At 50.0% G+C, this 17,672-nt stretch overlaps 1 protein-coding gene across 1 annotated transcript in view; it reads right to left on the reverse strand.

The window, feature by feature from the left end:
• Window positions 1–17,672, reverse strand: part of OTOF (otoferlin) — a 116,535-nt gene that overhangs the window by 91,322 nt on the left and 7,541 nt on the right. Inside the window, exons 3-4 of the mRNA XM_041405191.1 lie at window positions 13,574–13,662; window positions 6,330–6,429 (exon numbers count right to left, since the gene is read on the reverse strand). Of these exons, the coding sequence (XP_041261125.1) occupies window positions 6,330–6,429; window positions 13,574–13,662 (189 nt within the window). The remainder of the gene's footprint in view (window positions 1–6,329; window positions 6,430–13,573; window positions 13,663–17,672) is intronic.

The following is a 17,672-nucleotide window of genomic DNA, read 5'->3' on the forward strand; positions in this document are numbered from 1 at the left end:
TCCACCACTTTGTTGGGAATTTTACCCTGGGATACTGATAATCCATGGGTTGTGGTGCACTATTCCAGCCTGCTCCTGTCTCCAGGCTGGGCAGGGTTTTTTAGGAATGGGCATCCCTGGGGAGCAGCTGGAGGCACCAGGAGCAGATGGAGCCAGTTCCTGGTGGAGCTGTGTTCTCTGATCCACCACTTTATTGGGAATTTTACCCTGGGATACTGATAATCCATGGATTGTGATGCACTATTCCAGCCTGCTCCTGTCTCCAGGCTGGGCAGGGTGTTTTTTAGGAATGGCCATCCCTGGGGAGCCTTGGATCGGTTCTGGTTTGGATCCCCCACAGTGTCCATGACAGCCCAGGTGGGGCTTGGGGACATGAAGGGACCTGGCACTGGCCGTGTCCAAACCTCATCCCAAGCTTCTCAGGGATCACAGAATCCTGGAATGGTTTGGGTGGGAAAGGGACTTACAACCCACCCCATTTCACCTTCCAGGGTGCTCCCACCCCAATGTCCAACCTTTCCTTGGACACAGCTGCTCTGGGAATTCCAGGCCAGCCAGGAATTCCTTCCCAAAATCCCACATCCAATCTCCGATCTAAACCTCCCTGGATGAACCAGCTCCAAGTAAGTTCCTCTCCCTTTTCCCCGTGACCATTCCCAACTTGCTCCAGGTTGCAGCAAATTCAAGTTTGGAGCTTTCAAGTATTTTTCTCCCTAAAATATTTCCTTTTTCTCCCTAAAATCTTTCCTTTTTTTCTCCCTAAAGTCTTTCCTTTTTTTCTCCCTGAAATCTTTCCCTTTTTTCCCCCTAAAACCTTTCTTTTTTACTCCCTAAAATATTTCCTTTTTTCTCTCCCTAAAATATTTCCTTTTTTTCTCCCTAAAATCTTTCCTTTTTCTCTCCCTAAAATATTTCCTTTTTTTCTCCCTAAAATATTTCCCTTAAAATCTTTCCTTTTTTCTCCCTGAAATCTTTCCCTTTTTACTCCCAAAAATATTTCCTTTTTTCTCCCTAAAATATTTTCCTTTTTTTCTCCTTAAAATCTTTCCTTTTTTTCCCTCCCTAAAATCTTTCCTTTTTCTCTCCCTAAAATCTTTCCTTTTTTTCTCCCTAAAATCTTTCCTCTTTTTTTCTCCCTAAAATACTTCCTTTTTTCTCCCTAAAATCTTTCCTTTTTTCTCTCTGAAATATTTCCCTTTTTTCCCCCTAAAACCTTTCTTTTTTACTCCCTAAAATATTTCCTTTTTTCTCTCCCTAAAATATTTCTTTTTTTTCTCCCTAAAATCTTTCAATTTTTTTCTCCCTAAAATCATTCCCTGCATTCCAAATGGAATCAAATCCATGGGATTTCATCCCACTGCCTTCCCTCCTGTGGCCAAAATCCTTCTAAAAGCTCAGGTTTGGACAAAGTAGATTGGGGGGGGAAAAAAAAAAGCAATTCCCAATTCCTTCTCCTATAAAATGATTCTTTTGAAAAGCCATCAGCTGCTGACAAGATTAAAGTACAAGGAAAAAGCACTTTTCCACCTCCACTCTGCTACTCCCAAAAATATTTCCTTTTTTCTCCCTAAAATCTTTCCCTTTTTCTCTCTAAAATCTTTCATTTTTTTCTCCCTAAAATCTTTCCCTGCATTCCAAATGGAATCAAATCCATGGGATTTCATCCCACTGCCTTCACTCCTGTGGCCAAAATCCTTCTAAAAGCTCAGCTTTGGACAAAGTAGATTGGGGGGGGAAAAAAAAAGCAATTCCCAATTCCTTCTCCTATAAAATGATTCTTTTGAAAAGCCATCAGCTGCTGACAAGATTAAAGTACAAGGAAAAAGCACTTTTCCACCTCCACTCTGCTTCCATGGAATCTTTCCTTTTTTTCTCCCTAAAATCTTTCCTCTTTTTTTCTCCCTAAAATACTTCCTTTTTTCTCCCTAAAATCTTTCCTTTTTTCTCTCTGAAATATTTCCCTTTTTTCCCCCTAAAACCTTTCTTTTTTACTCCCTAAAATATTTCCTTTTTTCTCTCCCTAAAATATTTCTTTTTTTTCTCCCTAAAATCTTTCAATTTTTTTCTCCCTAAAATCATTCCCTGCATTCCAAATGGAATCAAATCCATGGGATTTCATCCCACTGCCTTCACTCCTGTGGCCAAAATCCTTCTAAAAGCTCAGGTTTGGACAAAGTAGATTGGGGGGGGAAAAAAAAAAGCAATTCCCAATTCCTTCTCCTATAAAATGATTCTTTTGAAAAGCCATCAGCTGCTGACAAGATTAAAGTACAAGGAAAAAGCACTTTTCCACCTCCACTCTGCTTCCATGGAGAAATTATCTGTTATTTCGGGTTCAGAACCAACGGATTTTAGATAAAAACCAAAAAAAAAAAAAAAAAAAAAAAAAGGTTAAAAATGGGGAGTAGGGAAATTTCTTACAGAAATCCTCTTTTTTCCATGTTTATCTTAAAAAGAGGTGCAGCCTCCCCACCCGCCCCAAACAAGGGGGATGCTGGAAGGCTGGAAAATCCAAGATTTGGGAAGAGAGCAACAATTCCAGAGGGATTCTGTGCATCCCGCACGTGACAGCCAAAGAGTGACTCAGTCCCAGCTGGGAATGGAGCTCTGGGGGAAGGTTCTGATTGATTTATCTTCTTTTTTTTTGGCAAAATCCAAATTTGAGTCAATCACACCTAATTTCCCCCCTCCCCAAAGCTATTGGAGAATGTAAGAAAAAAAAAAAAAACAAAAAAAGGAAAAAAAAAGAAAAAAAAAGGTTAAAAAGTGGGGAGTGGGGAAATTTCTTACAGAAATCCTCTTTTTTCCATGTTTATCTTAAAAAGAGGTGCAGCCTCCCCACCCGCTCCAAACAAGGGGGATGCTGGAAGGCTGGAAAATCCAAGATTTGGGAAGAGAGCAACAATTCCAGAGGGATTCTGTGCATCCCGCACGTGACAGCCAAAGAGTGACTCAGTCCCAGCTGGGAATGGAGCTCTGGGGGAAGGTTCTGATTGATTTATCTTCTTTTTTTTTTGGCAAAATCCAAATTTGAGTCAATCACACCTAATTTCCCCCCTCCCCAAAGCTATTGGAGAATGTAAGAAAAAAAAAAAAAAAAACAAAAACCAGGAAATGAGGAGGAAAAACAGGGATCACAGTTGGAATATTCTGGTTTTTTCACATTTTCAGACATTTGGGGGTTCAAAATCTCCTTTTCCAGCTGGATTTAGCAGTTAAAAATCCTTTCAAGGCAGGAAAAATTAAGGATATAACAAAGTGAAAGATTTGTGGGATGAGTGGGATCATGCCTTGGAAGGGCAATTAGCAGGTGTGGGTTGGAATTAGGAGAAATTCCTGTTGGAAACAACAGAATGGGAAAGAAAATGAAGAAGGAGAAAATTCCCTGCTAAGCTGGGAGAGGTTGATCTTTCCCTGGGGATTTTAAATTGATTCTTTCTGGATTTTTTTTCCCCCCTGCTGCTTGAGAAAAAAATTAATTTAGAGCCATCCTGGCTTTGCTGTTGTAGAATGGACACAGCTGGAATTTTGCTCCTGGCATTCCCAGAGTTTTTAATCTCCTGGCCAAGCCAATAAAGTCAGGAGGGAGAACGGGAGCTGCCAGGGAAGGTTCTCAGCCAGCCCAGAAAAAAAGGAAAAGGATTTCCAACCTTTCCTTTGGGTTCCATTACGGAAAATGAGGCTGCTCCCAGAAACTGCCTCGGGAGGGGTGGGAAAGGACCTTAAACCCCACCCCATTCCAACCCCGATGCCTCCCACCATCCCAAGGTGGGATGTGTCCAGCCTGGCCTTGGACACTGCCAGGGACCCGGGCATTCTCTGGGAATTCCAACCCAGCCGGGAATTCCTTCCCAAGATCCCACCATCCCAAGCTCCCCTTTCCCACTGGAAGCCATTCCCTGGCTCCTGGCCCTCCAGCCCTTCCCCAAATCCCAGCTCTCCCTTTGGGATCGGGAAGCAGCTCCAAGGATTCCCTGGATCTTCCTCTTTTCCAGCTTCACATTCCCAGCTCTCCCAGCCCTGGAGCAGCTCTGTGCTCTCCTCTGGCTTCTGACTGTTTTCCCAACCCCAGTAAGAAGGAATTTTGGGATCCAGGGGCTTCCCTGGAAATTGGGGACTCCAGGAAGGGTCTCCCTTCCCTTTTCCATCCCCCAAATTCCATCAAAATCCCTCGGGAGGATCCTGAGTGCCCTTGATCCCAGAATCCTGGAATGGTTTGGGATGGGATCCATGAACCTTCAATCCCTTCCTGGAGACACTTCCCATGATCCCAGGGTGATCCAAGCCCCGTCCAACGTTTCCTTGGGCACTGCCAGGGATCCAGGGATTCTCTAGGAATTCCAGCCCAGCCGGGAATTCCTTCCCAAGATCCCACCATCCCAAGCTCCCCTTTCCCACTGGAAGCCATTCCCTGGCTCCTGGCCGTCCAGCCCTTTCCCAAATTCCAGCTCTCCCTTTGGGATCGGGAAGCAGCTCCAAGGATTCCCTGGATCTTCCTCTTTTCCAGCTTCACATTCCCACCTCTCCCAGCCCTGGAACAGCTCCGTGCTCTATCTGGCTTCTGACTGTTTTCCCAACCCCTTGGATCACACGGAAAATCCCCGAGGCAGCTCCTCACCGGGAATCCCATCATTCCCACCCCCCTCTGGGAAAAGAAGGATGAGATCCCCCCCAGTCCGGGAGCGCACCCCTGATCCCGATTCCCCATCCCGAGGGAAAATCTCCCCCTGTTCGGAGCATCCGCCGCTTCCCTCGCTGCGCTCCCATCTCCCTGGAGCCGTTTCCCATGGAAACGGAGTTTTGGAAGTGGCTGGGAAACGCAGCTATTTCTGATCCTGATATCCAACCCCGGGGGCTCCATTAAAAATCAGCCGCCCGCCCCCCGCCTTTTTCCCGGGAAGCCGCTGCCTCATCCAGCACCAAGGACAGGGGCGGGAATTCTTGGAATTCGCAGGGAGGAGAGCAGGAATTCATTAAGTGGCTGTTCCTGGGGGGGATAGAGGGAGTGGAACAAATAAAAACCAGGAATGCAGTCCTGAGGAGGGAGGGGAAACGCAAGGAGTGTAGATGTGCTTGGGAAAAATAATTCCAGCTGCTCGCTGGTTTGTTGGGAATTTTCCTGATGAAAATCGCCCTCCAAGGGAGGAAAATCCTGCATTTTTTAGGATCATTCGGTGTCACAAAGGGCAGAGAGGGAAATCAGTGGATGGAAGTTGAATCCTCCCAAATTCCTGGTGGCAAAGGAATTCCTGTTGGCCTCCTAGCCTGGCCAGGGCTTGGGATGGAATCCTGGAATTCCAGGCTGGTTTGGGTGGGAAGGGACCTTAAATCCCATCTCATTCCAGCGCTGACACTTCCCACTGTCCCAGGCTACTCCAAGCCCCATCCATGGCCTTGGACATTCCCAGGGATCCAGGGGTGGCCACAGCTCCTCTGGGAATTCCAGCCCAGCTCCTTCCCACCCAAACCAGCCAGGAATTCCTTCCTAATATCCCACCTGTCCCTGCCCCCTGGAAAGGGATGGAACTGGATGAGCTTTAAGGTCCCTTTCAACCCCAACCATTCCATGATTCCATGATACACGACACTCGGAATCCATTCAGAGGGATTTTTGTGGAAGTTTGGGGATGTAAAAGGGAGGAAGGAGGAAGGGAGACCTTTCCAGGAGTCCAGAGATTCCCAGTGAACCCCATTGTTCCTGAAATTCCTTCCCAGAGGGGAGTTGGGATGGCGATGGATCCAATGCCAGGCTGGAGGAGCTGGGAATGTGCAGTTGGATCAGGGAAGGATCCAGGGAATCCTTGGAGCCTTTTCCAGAGGCTCCAGGAGAGCTGGAATTTGGGAAAGGGCTGGAGGGCCAGGAGCCAGGGAATGGCTTCCAGTGGGAAAGGGGAGCTTGGGATGGTGGGATCTTGGGAAGGAATTCCCGGCTGGGCTGGAATTCCCAGAGAATGCCTGGATCCCTGGCAGTGTCCAAGGAAAGGCTGGATCACCCTGGGATGGTGGGAGGTCAGGGTTGGAATGGGATGGGATTTAAGGTCCTTCCCCAAACCCAAACCAGCCTGGAATTCAGTGATTCCATCCTGGGCTCTGCTTCTCCCTCTCCGTGCTCAGATCAAACCGGGTCCATCCCTGCTTTTTCCCAATCCCAAACTTCCTTTTCCAAATCCGGCTTTCCCTGTGCACCCTCCGGACATTCCCGGCTGCCTCATCCCTTCAGAGCAGGAATAACGGGATCAAGGCAAGGAACACCGACATCCCTGTTCCCACAGCGGAGACATGGACACAGGGATCCAGGAATGATGGGAATGTTGGCCTCGGTGACCCACCTGGATGGCAGAATTGTTGTCGTCGATGAGCGTGTCCGTCACCTCCAGCTGCCCTTCCGCCACCACCTTCTGCAGGACCATTCGGAATGTCCCGATGAGCCTGCGGAGCAAAGGACAGGAAATCCCGGGAGTTCTCACCCACCAGCACTGGGTTTTCATGGGAAAAGGGATTTGTTTCCCATTTTCTTTAGAGGAGGGAGAGGTGAGATCCCAGATCGAGGCTCAGCAGAGGTGATGGAAAAAGGAGAAGCCGGGAGAGGAGCCGTTCCAAGGGAATGCTGTTTGGGATAAGGAAAGAAGGAGATTTGGGAACCATCACTCTCGAATTCCTGGAATGCCACCGAGAGATCTCAAAGTGGCCTCTTCCATACGGAATGGACACCTTTAACTTTGTTATATCCTTAATATTCCATGCTGGTGACTCAAAAAAGGAGCAGGGATTTCTCCTCATCCAGCTGCACCACGTCATGGAGTCACGGAATGCTTTGGGTGGGAATGCACCTTGGAGCTCATCCTGATTCTTTCCACCATCCCAGTCGGCTCCAAGCTCCAATGATGTGAAGGAATTGTTCCTAAACTCCAACCTGAACCTCCCCGTGGCCATTCCCTCTCATCCTGTCCCTGTTCCCTGGGAGCAGATCCCAATCTGTTCTGGTTCCTTCCAGGGAGTTGTGGAGAGGGAAAAGGTCCCCCCTGAGCCTCCTTTTCTCCAGGCTGAGCCCCTTCCCAGCTCCCTCAGCCTCTCCTGGGGCTCCATTCCCTTCCCAGCTCCCTCAGCCTCTCCTGGGGCTCCATTCCCTTCCCAGCTCCGTTCCCTGCCCTGGAAATGCCCCAGCCCCTCCAGGTCCCTGCAGGATTTCCACCTCCATCCATCATTTTCCACATTCCAAGCACGGATCAATCCCGGCAGAGCTCTGTCTCCAAGGTGCCCTGCAGGACATGGAAGGGGAAAACCTTTCCTTGGTTTGCTCCATAATTCCTGACCCAGAAGAAATAATGCGTCACATGGAAACGTCCTTCTTCTTCTCCAAAATGAGGAAAAACTGTATCCACCTGGATTTCATGGTTTGGAAAAAAAACATTATTCCCTGTCTGTCAGAGCAGCAGCACTTTTGCTTTGGAAAGCATTCCTTGGGTTTATTCCATGAAATATCGGGTTTGGAAAACAACTTTATTCCCTATCTGCCAGAGCAGCTTTGGAAAGCATTCCTTGGGTTTATTCCATGGAATATCCTGAGTTGGAACGGTCCCTCAAGGATCATCCAGGCCAATTCCAGCTTTTCCTCAGGGGTGAAGCCTGCAGGGCTCTGGATTCCTGCGGCTCTCCCTGTTTTTTAGCCTGTTTGGAATCCAGAGCATTCCCAGGCATGGTGGTGGCTTCCCTGCTCCTCTGGGATCCAGGGGGATCCAGGGGCTTTTGGCTCCCAGGTGCTCAATGCCTGGAGAGGGCTGAGGAAGGAACAGGAAATTCCTCCTGGAATATCCCCCCTGCAGAGCTGTGCCAGCTCCAGGATCCAGCACTGGGGTCTGGAGCTCTGGAATGAGCCCAGAGGAGGCCCTGGAGCTGCTCCAGGGACTGGGAGAGGTGGGAATGTCCAGCTGGAGAAGGGAGGGATCCAGGGAGAGCTCAGAGCCCCTTCCAGGGCCTCAAGGGGCTCCAGGAGAGCTGGAGAGGGGCTGGGGACAAGGCCTGGAGGGACAGGACACAGGGAATGGCTTCCAGTGGGAAAGGGGAGCTTGGGATGGTGGGATCTTGGGAAGGAATTCCTGGCTGGGCTAGAATTCCCAGAGAATCCCTGGATCCTTGTCAGTGTCCAAGGCCAGGCTGGATGGAAGGTGTCAAGGTTGGAATGGGATGATCCTTAAGGTCCCTTCCCTCCCAAAGCATTCCATGAATCCATGACAAAACCAGAGCCATTCCAAGCCCTGCAGCAGAGGGCAGGGACAGATGGGATCTCGGGAAGGAATTCCTGGCTGTGGAGGTGGCAAGCCCTGGCACAGGTTCCCCAGAGAAGCTCCTGTCCTTCCTCGGATCCTTCCCAGGCCACTTCCCCCGGCAGGATCCGAGCAAGACGGAATTAAAAATTCAGGACTCGTCTGTGCCACCGTTCAATTCCGAGTGATCCATAATTCATCAGGGCCCTGCTCCCTCCCTTCCCCGCCGTTTCTGCTGATGGAAAAAAGGGAAATTTTCTGGGTCATCTGTAATTTTATCAGCCCTGAGGAGCAGCTCTGGTTTCCAACCCCACCCAGGTCGGTTCTCTACCTGGAGCTTGCTCAAATCCCGGGATCAGAGAGTTTGGGATGCCCCAAACCCCGGGACCCGCCAGGCTTTGCCCTCGTGGTGCATCCCAACTTCCAGGGATGCCTCCTGTGTCCCTGAGGTGATTCCAGGGACACGGGGGGGGATAGTGGATCCTATGAATCTGGTCAGGCTTTGCCAGCACTGAAGTTTTCCAAGGGCCAGAATTCCAGGTGTCTCTGCCAGGAGCATCCTCCAGCCCAGGAAATCCCATTTTCCCTCCTCTGCTCCCTCAGCTTTTGGATACCGTTTGATCCATGGGCAAGTTCTGCTCCTGAAGCCAGGGAGAGGCTCTTTTTTGGGAATGGCATATCCATCCATGGATCCATGGATCCATGAATCCATCCATCCATTCATGGATCCATCCATTCATGGATCCATCTATCCATCCATGGATCCATCCATCCATCCATCTATGGATCCATCTATCCATCCATGGATCCATGGATCTATCCATTAATCCATCCATCCATCCCCTGGAACTGACAACAGCCAAATCCTGGGACCTCCATCCCAGTTTCCTCCCCACTTCCAGAAACCCCTGGAAAGGTGGGATAAGGGAAGCAGAGGGATTGCACAACTTTTGGCCCCTTTTCTAGGGAATTATCCTGCTGAGCCCTCATGGAATTGCCCAAGCCCAGGTTGGATGGGACTTGGAGCACCCTGGGACAGTGGAAGTTGCCCATTCCAATTTGGAACCTGCAGCTTTTTCCACGGATTTCCAAATCCCTTCTTGGGCAATCCTGATTAATTCCAGCTCCTTCCTCTTGCAACTCCTGCCTGGAGCTTTCTCTGGAGCCTTTTTTCCTTCTCCAGCCAAATTGCAGTTTCATCTGGAATTCTCTTGCTGTGGAATTAGAGCTTCCAAAATCACTTCCCTCCTAATTATCCCCTTCCCACCATTTGCAGGATCCCGTAATTACTCCGGGTTCGTTTTCCCCAGGAATACCTGGAGAAATGTGGGACACTCCAGCTCAGCAGCTTCCAGGTACTAAAAGTTGCTCCAGTCAAGTTTCTTCCCCCTTTTTCTTCAGGAAACTTTTGCAAAAATTCCCAATAAATAGAAATTATTTTTTCTTTGGAAGGTGAGTGGATAATGAGTGAAGTCAGCCCTGGGTTTGGAAACATCCTGACAGGGAATTTAATTCGGGATGAGATTTCTGGAGTGGCAGTTTGGGTGTGCTGAGGCTTGCACTCCGTGTTTGGATCCGGAAATTAAAAATTCCACAAAATCTAACATGGCCGGAGCTGAAAGGATCACACCCGAGGGGCTGCAGGCAGGGATTGGGCACGGAGAATTCCAGCACGGAATCCTGGAATGGTTTGGGTGGGAAGGACCTGAAAGCTGATCCCACTCCAACCCTGACCTTCTACAATCCCGCATTGCTCCAAGCCCCATCCAACATTATTTTTTGGGCACTTCCAGGAATGGGGCAGCCGCAGCTTCCCTGGGAATTCCATCACAGCCAGGAATTCCATCCCAAAAATCCCACGTAACTGCTCCATGTGGGGAGGGCAGTCGGACAACAAGGAACCCTCCAGATCCAGAGTTAATTTTTTTCCTTGTCCTGCTCCAGCAGAAGGTAATTTTCCACAGATGATTTTGCAGATAATTTCCCATGGATGATTTTCCAAATAATTTTCTGCAGATGACTTTCCAGAAAATTTTCTGCAGATTATTTTCCTGGATAATTTTCCATGGATTATTTTTTCCAGAAAATTTTCCACAGATGGTTTTTCCAGATAATTTTCTGCAGATGAATTTTCCGGATCATTTTCTGCAGACGATTTTCCAGATAATTTCATGTGGATTATTTTTCCAGATAATTTTCCATGGATTATTTTCTGGATAATTTTATGTGGATTATTTTTCCAGATAATTTTTCGCGGATAATTTTCCACGGATGAAACAAGGATTCCTCTGGAGACACAAAGGACTGGAGCCATGCCAGGATCTCCATGGCCGGAGAAGAACAAAGACCGAGACCAAGCTCCGTTTCCATCCCGGAGACTCCAGGGAAGGATTTAACCCTTTGAAATCCAGATCTTTGTGTCCCTGTCAGGTAACAGAGCAGCTCCCGCCTCTTCTCCGTGGGATCATTTTTCCATAGGAAAATTATCTCTGCTCCGGGTTTGGAATGTGGCTCTAGGCCTTTGGCCAGTTCCGGAGGAAAACCGGGACAAGGAGGAGGCAGAACCCCCTGGAGCAAAAGCTGTTGGGTTTTGTGCACATTCCTTAAGGATTGGGATCTCTGCCCAGTGTTATCCCTGTTTTCTGCCCAAGGAAAACCTGCTTGGAAAGGCTGGGCTGGGCTGTCCCAAAAGTTTGGGAATGGGACGACAGGGATGATGCTCCATAGCCGCTGGATCATGGCTGCCTCTTGGATTCATCCCTGGGTGTGCCTCTGCTTTTTTTCCCCTGGATCTTCCCCTCTCCTGGGTGTGATTCCCATTCCCACATCCCTCAGGAGTGTCCCGTGGTGGCTTTTCCTGCTCAAATCCCCAAAAAATTTGGGATCTCGAATTTCCTCCATCCAACCTCTTCCAGGGCACGGAACCGTGGGAGAACATCCCAGGGATTTTGAAGGGGCTCTGAAGGTCTCCCAGGGGACCAGGACACCACGGAAAACACCTGAATTCCAGCAGGATCCCGGTATTCCCACCCAGGTCATCCCTCTTCACACCAGGATATTCCAGGATGGGATTGGATGGATTATTCCGTTCCATGGGAGTTTTATTCAAGACGTGGAGACCCCACAGCTTTTGATCCTTCCCTCTTGTGGAGCTTTTCCAGTAGGAATTTCCACCTGGGAATGACCCAAGGGCAGGATGTGGCTCCTGGATGCTTTGGATATGTCCTGGAGAGATTCCCAGACCGGAAATTCCCAATCCAGGAGCTGGGGACTGGATTTTTGGGATGCCATGGCCTGTCTGCGGGGGTTAGGAGGCTTCTCCCTCATCCCTTTAACTTGGATACTCAACACCCTGGGAACGCTCCCGGGGAGCCTCCGTAGCTGGGATGAACCCACCAGGATCCAGAGGCACCTGGATGAGGCCAAACAGGGATCATATTCCCAGGAACTGGCTGCTGGTGACAGCCACAGGGACAAGGGAACAAAGGGAGCAGCCGGGATGTGACTCCCTGGTCATTCCGGAGGGTCTGGATCAGGTCCTGGATCAGGTATCCCGCCTTTTTCCAGGCCTTTGATCAATGGCATTCATCAGCTGCTCATGAATTATTCACGGAGCGCCCGGATCAGCTTTCCCAAGCTTCTCCCTCCTCTCCTCCTCCTCCTCCTCCAGGGGATTTGGAGCATGGGCTGGAGCTCCAGCTCTGCCTCGGTTTTATGGGAATTCCCTTTCCTGACATTCCCTGCCTTCCTGGAGGGATGTCCCAGATCCTTTCCCTCCTCCCTCTTCCAACTCATTTCTGCACAAGGAGGATGGGCTGGAATTACAGACCACGGGAATTCTTTTCCCTCATTGTTACTGGCATTCCCGGAGGGATGTTCCCAAAATTCTCCCTCCCCTCCTTCAGCTGATTCAGAGGACAGGCCGGAGCTCCAGCACTGCCCTGTTTTAATGGAATTTCTTTTCCCATTTATTCCTTGCATTCCTGGAGGGATGTTCCCAAAAATATCATGACCTCATCCAACTTATTCCCAAATAAGGAAAACGGGCTGGGGTTCTGACACTTGCTCAGTTTAGTGGGATTTCCTATTCCAAATATTCCCAGCATTCCTGAAGGGATGTTCCCAACTCTCTCCCTCCTCTCCAGTCTCCTTCTTCTCCAACTTATCCCTGGAAAAGGAGGATTTGCTGCAGTTCCAGCACTGCCTCATTTTAATGGGAATTCCTATTCCATATATTCCCAGCGTTCCTGGAGGGATGTTCTCAGGACCAGCCCCTCTCTTCTCCTCCTCACCCTCCCAGCCGGGAATTCCTTCCCAAGATCCCACCATCCCAAGCTCCCCTTTCCCACTGGAAGCCATTCCCTGGCTCCTGGCTCCCCCAGCCCTTGCCCAAATCCCAGCTCTCCTGGAGCCTCTGGAAAAGGCTCCAAGGATTCCCTGGATCCTTCCCTGATCCAGCTGCACATTCCCAGCTCCCCCAGCCCGGCATTGGATCCATCTCCATCCTGATTCTTCCTTGAGTACGAATTTCAGGATTCAGGGGTTTCACTGGGAATTTGGGACTCCAGGAAGTGTCTCCCTTCCCTTCTCCTTCAAAATCCCTGGGGATGGATCCTGAATGTCCTTGATCCCAGAATCCTGGAATGGTTTGAGATGGGATCCATGGACCTTCAATCCCATTCCAGGGACGCTTCCCATGATCCCAGGGTGATCCAAATTCTCCCTTGGACATTGCCAGGGATCCAGGGATTCTCTAGGAATTCCTTCCCAAACCCCACCATCCCAAGTTCCCCTTTCCCACTGGAAGCCATTCCCTGGCTCCTGGCCCCTCCAGCCCTTTCCCAAATTCCAGCTCTCCTGGAGCCCCTTTGGGCTCAGGAAGTGGCTCCAAGCATTCCCTGGATCCTTCCCTTTTCCAGCTGTCCTTTTGGATCCATGTGGGAAGGGACCTTAAATCCCATCCCATTCCAAGCCCAACACTTCCCACTATCCCTGATGGCTCCAAGCCTCATCCAACCTTTCTTTGGACACTTCCAGGGGTGGAATTTCCCTGGACACAATCAATGCAACACCCGCAGGAATTGGAAAATCCCAGAAAACCGGCACCAACTTCCACCCGGATAATCCACCAAAAAAAATTCCAATTTCCTTCAAAACATGGAAATTTTATGGAAACAACTGGCACAACTTGGGGAAAACTCCGAGCTGAGCACCACGGAATTCCTGGGGTGGATTCCTCACCCCCTGATCTGCTCACACGGCACCGGAAATTCCCAGGAAACTGTGGGCCATGGGAAGGAGGGACTCACCTGTTGGTGAAGACTTTGCTGTAGTTGAACACCTGGATCTCCAGGATCTCATTCCCATCGATGTTGGTCGCCACCGGCCAGCGGAAAGTCTGGGAAAAGGAGGAGAGGGATGAGCCGGGAGCGTTTTGGGAAAAGGAAGAGATGGATGAGCAAAGCTTGGTTGGGAAAAGGAGGAGAAGGATGAGCCAGGAGAGGTTTGGGAAAAGGAAGAGATGGATGAGCAAAGATTAGTTGGGAAAAGGAGGAGAGGGATGAGTGGAAGCATTTTGGAAAAAGGGGAGGGAAGAGCCAAGAGGATTTTTGGAAAAGGAGGAGAGGAATGAGCAAGATTGGTTGGGAAAAGGAGGAGCTGGATGAGCCAGGATTGTTGTAGGAAAAGGAAGAGAGGGATAAGCCAGGATCAGCTGGGAAGAGGAGGAGAGGGATGAGCCAGGATTGGTTGGGAAAAGTAGAGGGAAGAGCCAGGAAGGTTTTGGGGAAAGGAGGAGAGGGATGAGCCAGGATTGGTTGGGAAAAGGAGGAGAGAGATGAGCCAGGATTGTTTTGGGAAAAGGGGAGGAAAGAGCCAGGAGAGTTTTGGGAAAAGGAGGAGATGGACGAGCCAGGCAGGATTAGTTGGGAAAAGAAGAGGCAAGAGCCAGGATTGTTCGGGAAAAGGTGAGAGAGGAAGCAGGAGAGTTCAGGAAAAGAAGGACAAGGATGATCCAGGAGTTTTTTGGGAAAAGGAGGAGAGGGATGAGCCAGGATCAGTTGGGGAAAGGAAGAGATGGATGAGGCAAGAGGATTTTGGGAAAAAAGAAGAGATGGACAAGCAAAAATTGGTTGGGAAAAGGAGGAGAGGGATGAGCCAGGAGTGCTCCAGAGATCGGCAGTGGAGGGGGTGGAAAAAGGCCTCTTTTCCCAGGAAAAAGGCAGCTTTTCCCGGGAAAAACATGGCAGGGCTGTTTTACAGGGATGCCAATAAGGATGTGCCCAGGGCCAACTATTCCATGGATACACAAGTGGAAAATAGGAATACAGACATTGGATCAGATGGGAATATGGAGCCAGTCTGGGGGATCTGGGAATGTGCAGCTGGATCAGGGAAGGATCCAGGGAATCCTTGGAGCCTTTTCCAGAGGCTCCAGGAGAGCTGGGATTTAGGAAAGGGCTGGAGGGCCAGGAGCCAGGGAATGGCTTCCAGTGGGAAAGGGGAGCTTGGGATTGTGAGATCTTGGGAAGGAATTCCCATCTAGGCTGGAATTCCCAGAGAATGCCTGGATCCCTGGCAGTGTCCAAGGAAAGGTTGGAGCACCCTGGGATGGCGGGAGGTGTCACAGTTGGAACTGGATGATCCTTAATTTCCCTCCCCTCCCAAACCTTTCCATGATTCCATAAAATACGATTCCTTTCCTATTATTTTTTTTGCTTCCCAAGGCAAATTCCTCTGTCAGCCCAACCCCCTGGATTCCCGGTTTTCCAAGCCCCAGGACACCCTAAATCCCCCTTTCCCAAGCCACTCCTGGAGCACCCCGGGTCGGGAATGTTCCAGAGGCAGCAGATCCGGGATCCAGGATCCCTCCCAGGAGCAGCAGAGCGGGATTGAAAACCACGGGAAGAGAATTTGCTCATCCAGCAAATCCCAAGGGAGGAACCGGTGCCTCTTCAGCACTTCCTGAGCTATTTATTCCCGGTTTTAATTGGGCTGCAAGTCAAGGAAGCAAAGGAAAAATTACTGGAATATAAAGGGAAAAGAATTCCCGGCTAGGCTGGAATTCCCAGAGAATCCCTGGATCCCCGGCAGTGTCCAAGGAAAGGTTGGAGCACCCTGGGATGGCGGGAGGTGTCACAGTTGGAACTGGATGATCCTTAATTTCCCTCCCCTCCCAAACCTTTCCATGATTCCATAAAATACAATTCCTTTCCTATTATTTTTTTTGCTTCCCAAGGCAAATTCCTCTGTCAGCCCAACCCCCTGGATTCCCGGTTTTCCAAGCCCCAGGACACCCTAAATCCCCCTTTCCCAAGCCACTCCTGGAGCACCCCGGGTCGGGAATGTTCCAGAGGCAGCAGATCCGGGATCCAGGATCCCTCCCAGGAGCAGCAGAGCGGGATTGAAAACCACGGGAAGAGAATTTGCTCATCCAGCAAATCCCAAGGGAGGAACCGGTGCCTCTTCAGCACTTCCTGAGCTATTTATTCCCGGTTTTAATTGGGCTGCAAGTCAAGGAAGCAAAGGAAAAATTACTGGAATATAAAGGGAAATGGGAAACGGCGCCAATGGATCCGGCACCGCTCCGGATCCTGCGGCAGGATTTATCCCGAGCTCTCCATGTGGGGATGGAATTTAATCCCTCCCCTGCTTTCTCCTTGGTTTTTTCCCAATGTTTTGATGATCCAGGGATTGGATCCGGTGATCAAATCACCCGTCAATCCCAAGGTTATGGAATTAAGGAATTGGAAAAATCCTTGGAGGCCACCAAATCCAAGAATTCCCAGCGCTGCCGGGGCTGACCTTGGTCCATCTCCCCACATCCATTGGATTGAAATCCCTCTGGGAATTCCACCACTGGACAGCCCTTTCCAGGAAGGAATTCTGCAGGAATGCCCCTCTGGCCTGAGGAATTTCCCTATTCTCACTTTTCAGGGCTCTCCACCAGCAGCCCTCGGCTCCTTTTCCCAGAGGATTTTCCCATAAAAATGGGAATTTTCCCAGCCAGGTTCCCTTGTCCCTGTCCGACCTCCATCCAAAAGGTGCTGGATGCTCTTTGGGATTCACCAAATCCCAGGAAATCCACCCCAAATCCAAGGAAAGGCAGAGAAAGTGGCAGGAATTGTGGGTGGCGACATCCAGGGAGTCACTAAATGCTGGGATGGTGTTTGCCAAAGGAAAAAGGGGAAAATAAGTCTGGAAAAGCCATGGCTGGAGCCACAGCTTGATCCAAGGGGTTTTCCAAGTGCTGGGGAAAAAAAAAAAAAAACCTAACGGAAAACTAGGAAGGCTCTGGCACAGAATTCCTGGAGAGGCTGTGCCTGCCCCTGGATTTCTGCAAGTGTCCAAGGTCAGGCTGGACAGGGCTTGGAATACCCTGGGATCAGGAAAGGTGTCCCTGGCCCTGGAATGGGGTGAGTTTTAAGGTCTCTTCCCACCCAAAATTCCACGGTTTGTGTTTCCTGGAATTGGTGGAAGCAACTCCCGCCTCAGGGCCTGTTTGAAATTATCCCAGGAAACTTCAGCTGCCAGGGATTTGGGCTCCCTCATTCCCGGAGATTAGAGATTCCCTTCCCTCCCAGGGGATCTGCAGGAAAAGCCTTTCCAAGATGAAATCCCTCGGGATGCAGCACGGAACGCAAACATTCCTGATTGACTGGGGAGCTGCGCGCAGCCTCTGGAATATTCCAGGGTCTGGAGCAGCAGAGGGTTTGCAGAATTCTTTAAGGAATGAAGGGAAAAGATAATTGGAAAAGAAACGGAGCGGAACCGAACAAATGGAAACCGCCGGGGTTTGAAATCCAAATCCTGCCTGGGGGCGGATCCCGATTCACGGGAAGAGGGGGCAGGAAAAGAGGGAATTAACGCGGATTTTCTCAGCTCTGCGATCACAGAATCCAGGGATTATCGAGGTGGGAAAAACCCTCTGGGATCGTGGAATCCAAGATGTGGGAATAGGACAATTCCTGGAGTGACACATCCAGGAATTCCTTGGAAACCTCCAGGGATGGGGACTCCAAACTTCCCTGGGCAGCCCCTCCTAAGGCCTGGCCGCCCTTTCCATGAGGAATTATTCCCAAAATCCGACCTCAAATTCCCCGGCACAGCCTGAGGCTGTTTCCCCTTGTCCTGTCCCTGTTCCTGGGAAACAAAACTGGATCCCCCCATCCTGCTCCAAGATTTGGGATCTGCCATGGATAATCCAAGTGGTTTGAGCTCCAAATATTCCCAGGAATTCCCTGTGCCAGCAAGAGGGTGGAGATTCCCTGGATATTCCCTCGGCAGGAAGGATTTGGTCCAGGAATGTCCCCATGGCATTGGCAGAGCCTGTGGCTGCTCCAGGAGGAATTCACTTCCCTGAAAGTTCTGGAATTCCAGGCTGGACACAGCTCCTGATCCAAACACGAT

Source organism: Onychostruthus taczanowskii, unplaced genomic scaffold, assembly GCF_017590055.1.
Source record: "Onychostruthus taczanowskii isolate IOZ18803 unplaced genomic scaffold, ASM1759005v1 scaffold225, whole genome shotgun sequence".
In the NCBI taxonomy this organism is placed as follows: domain Eukaryota; kingdom Metazoa; phylum Chordata; class Aves; order Passeriformes; family Passeridae; genus Onychostruthus; species Onychostruthus taczanowskii.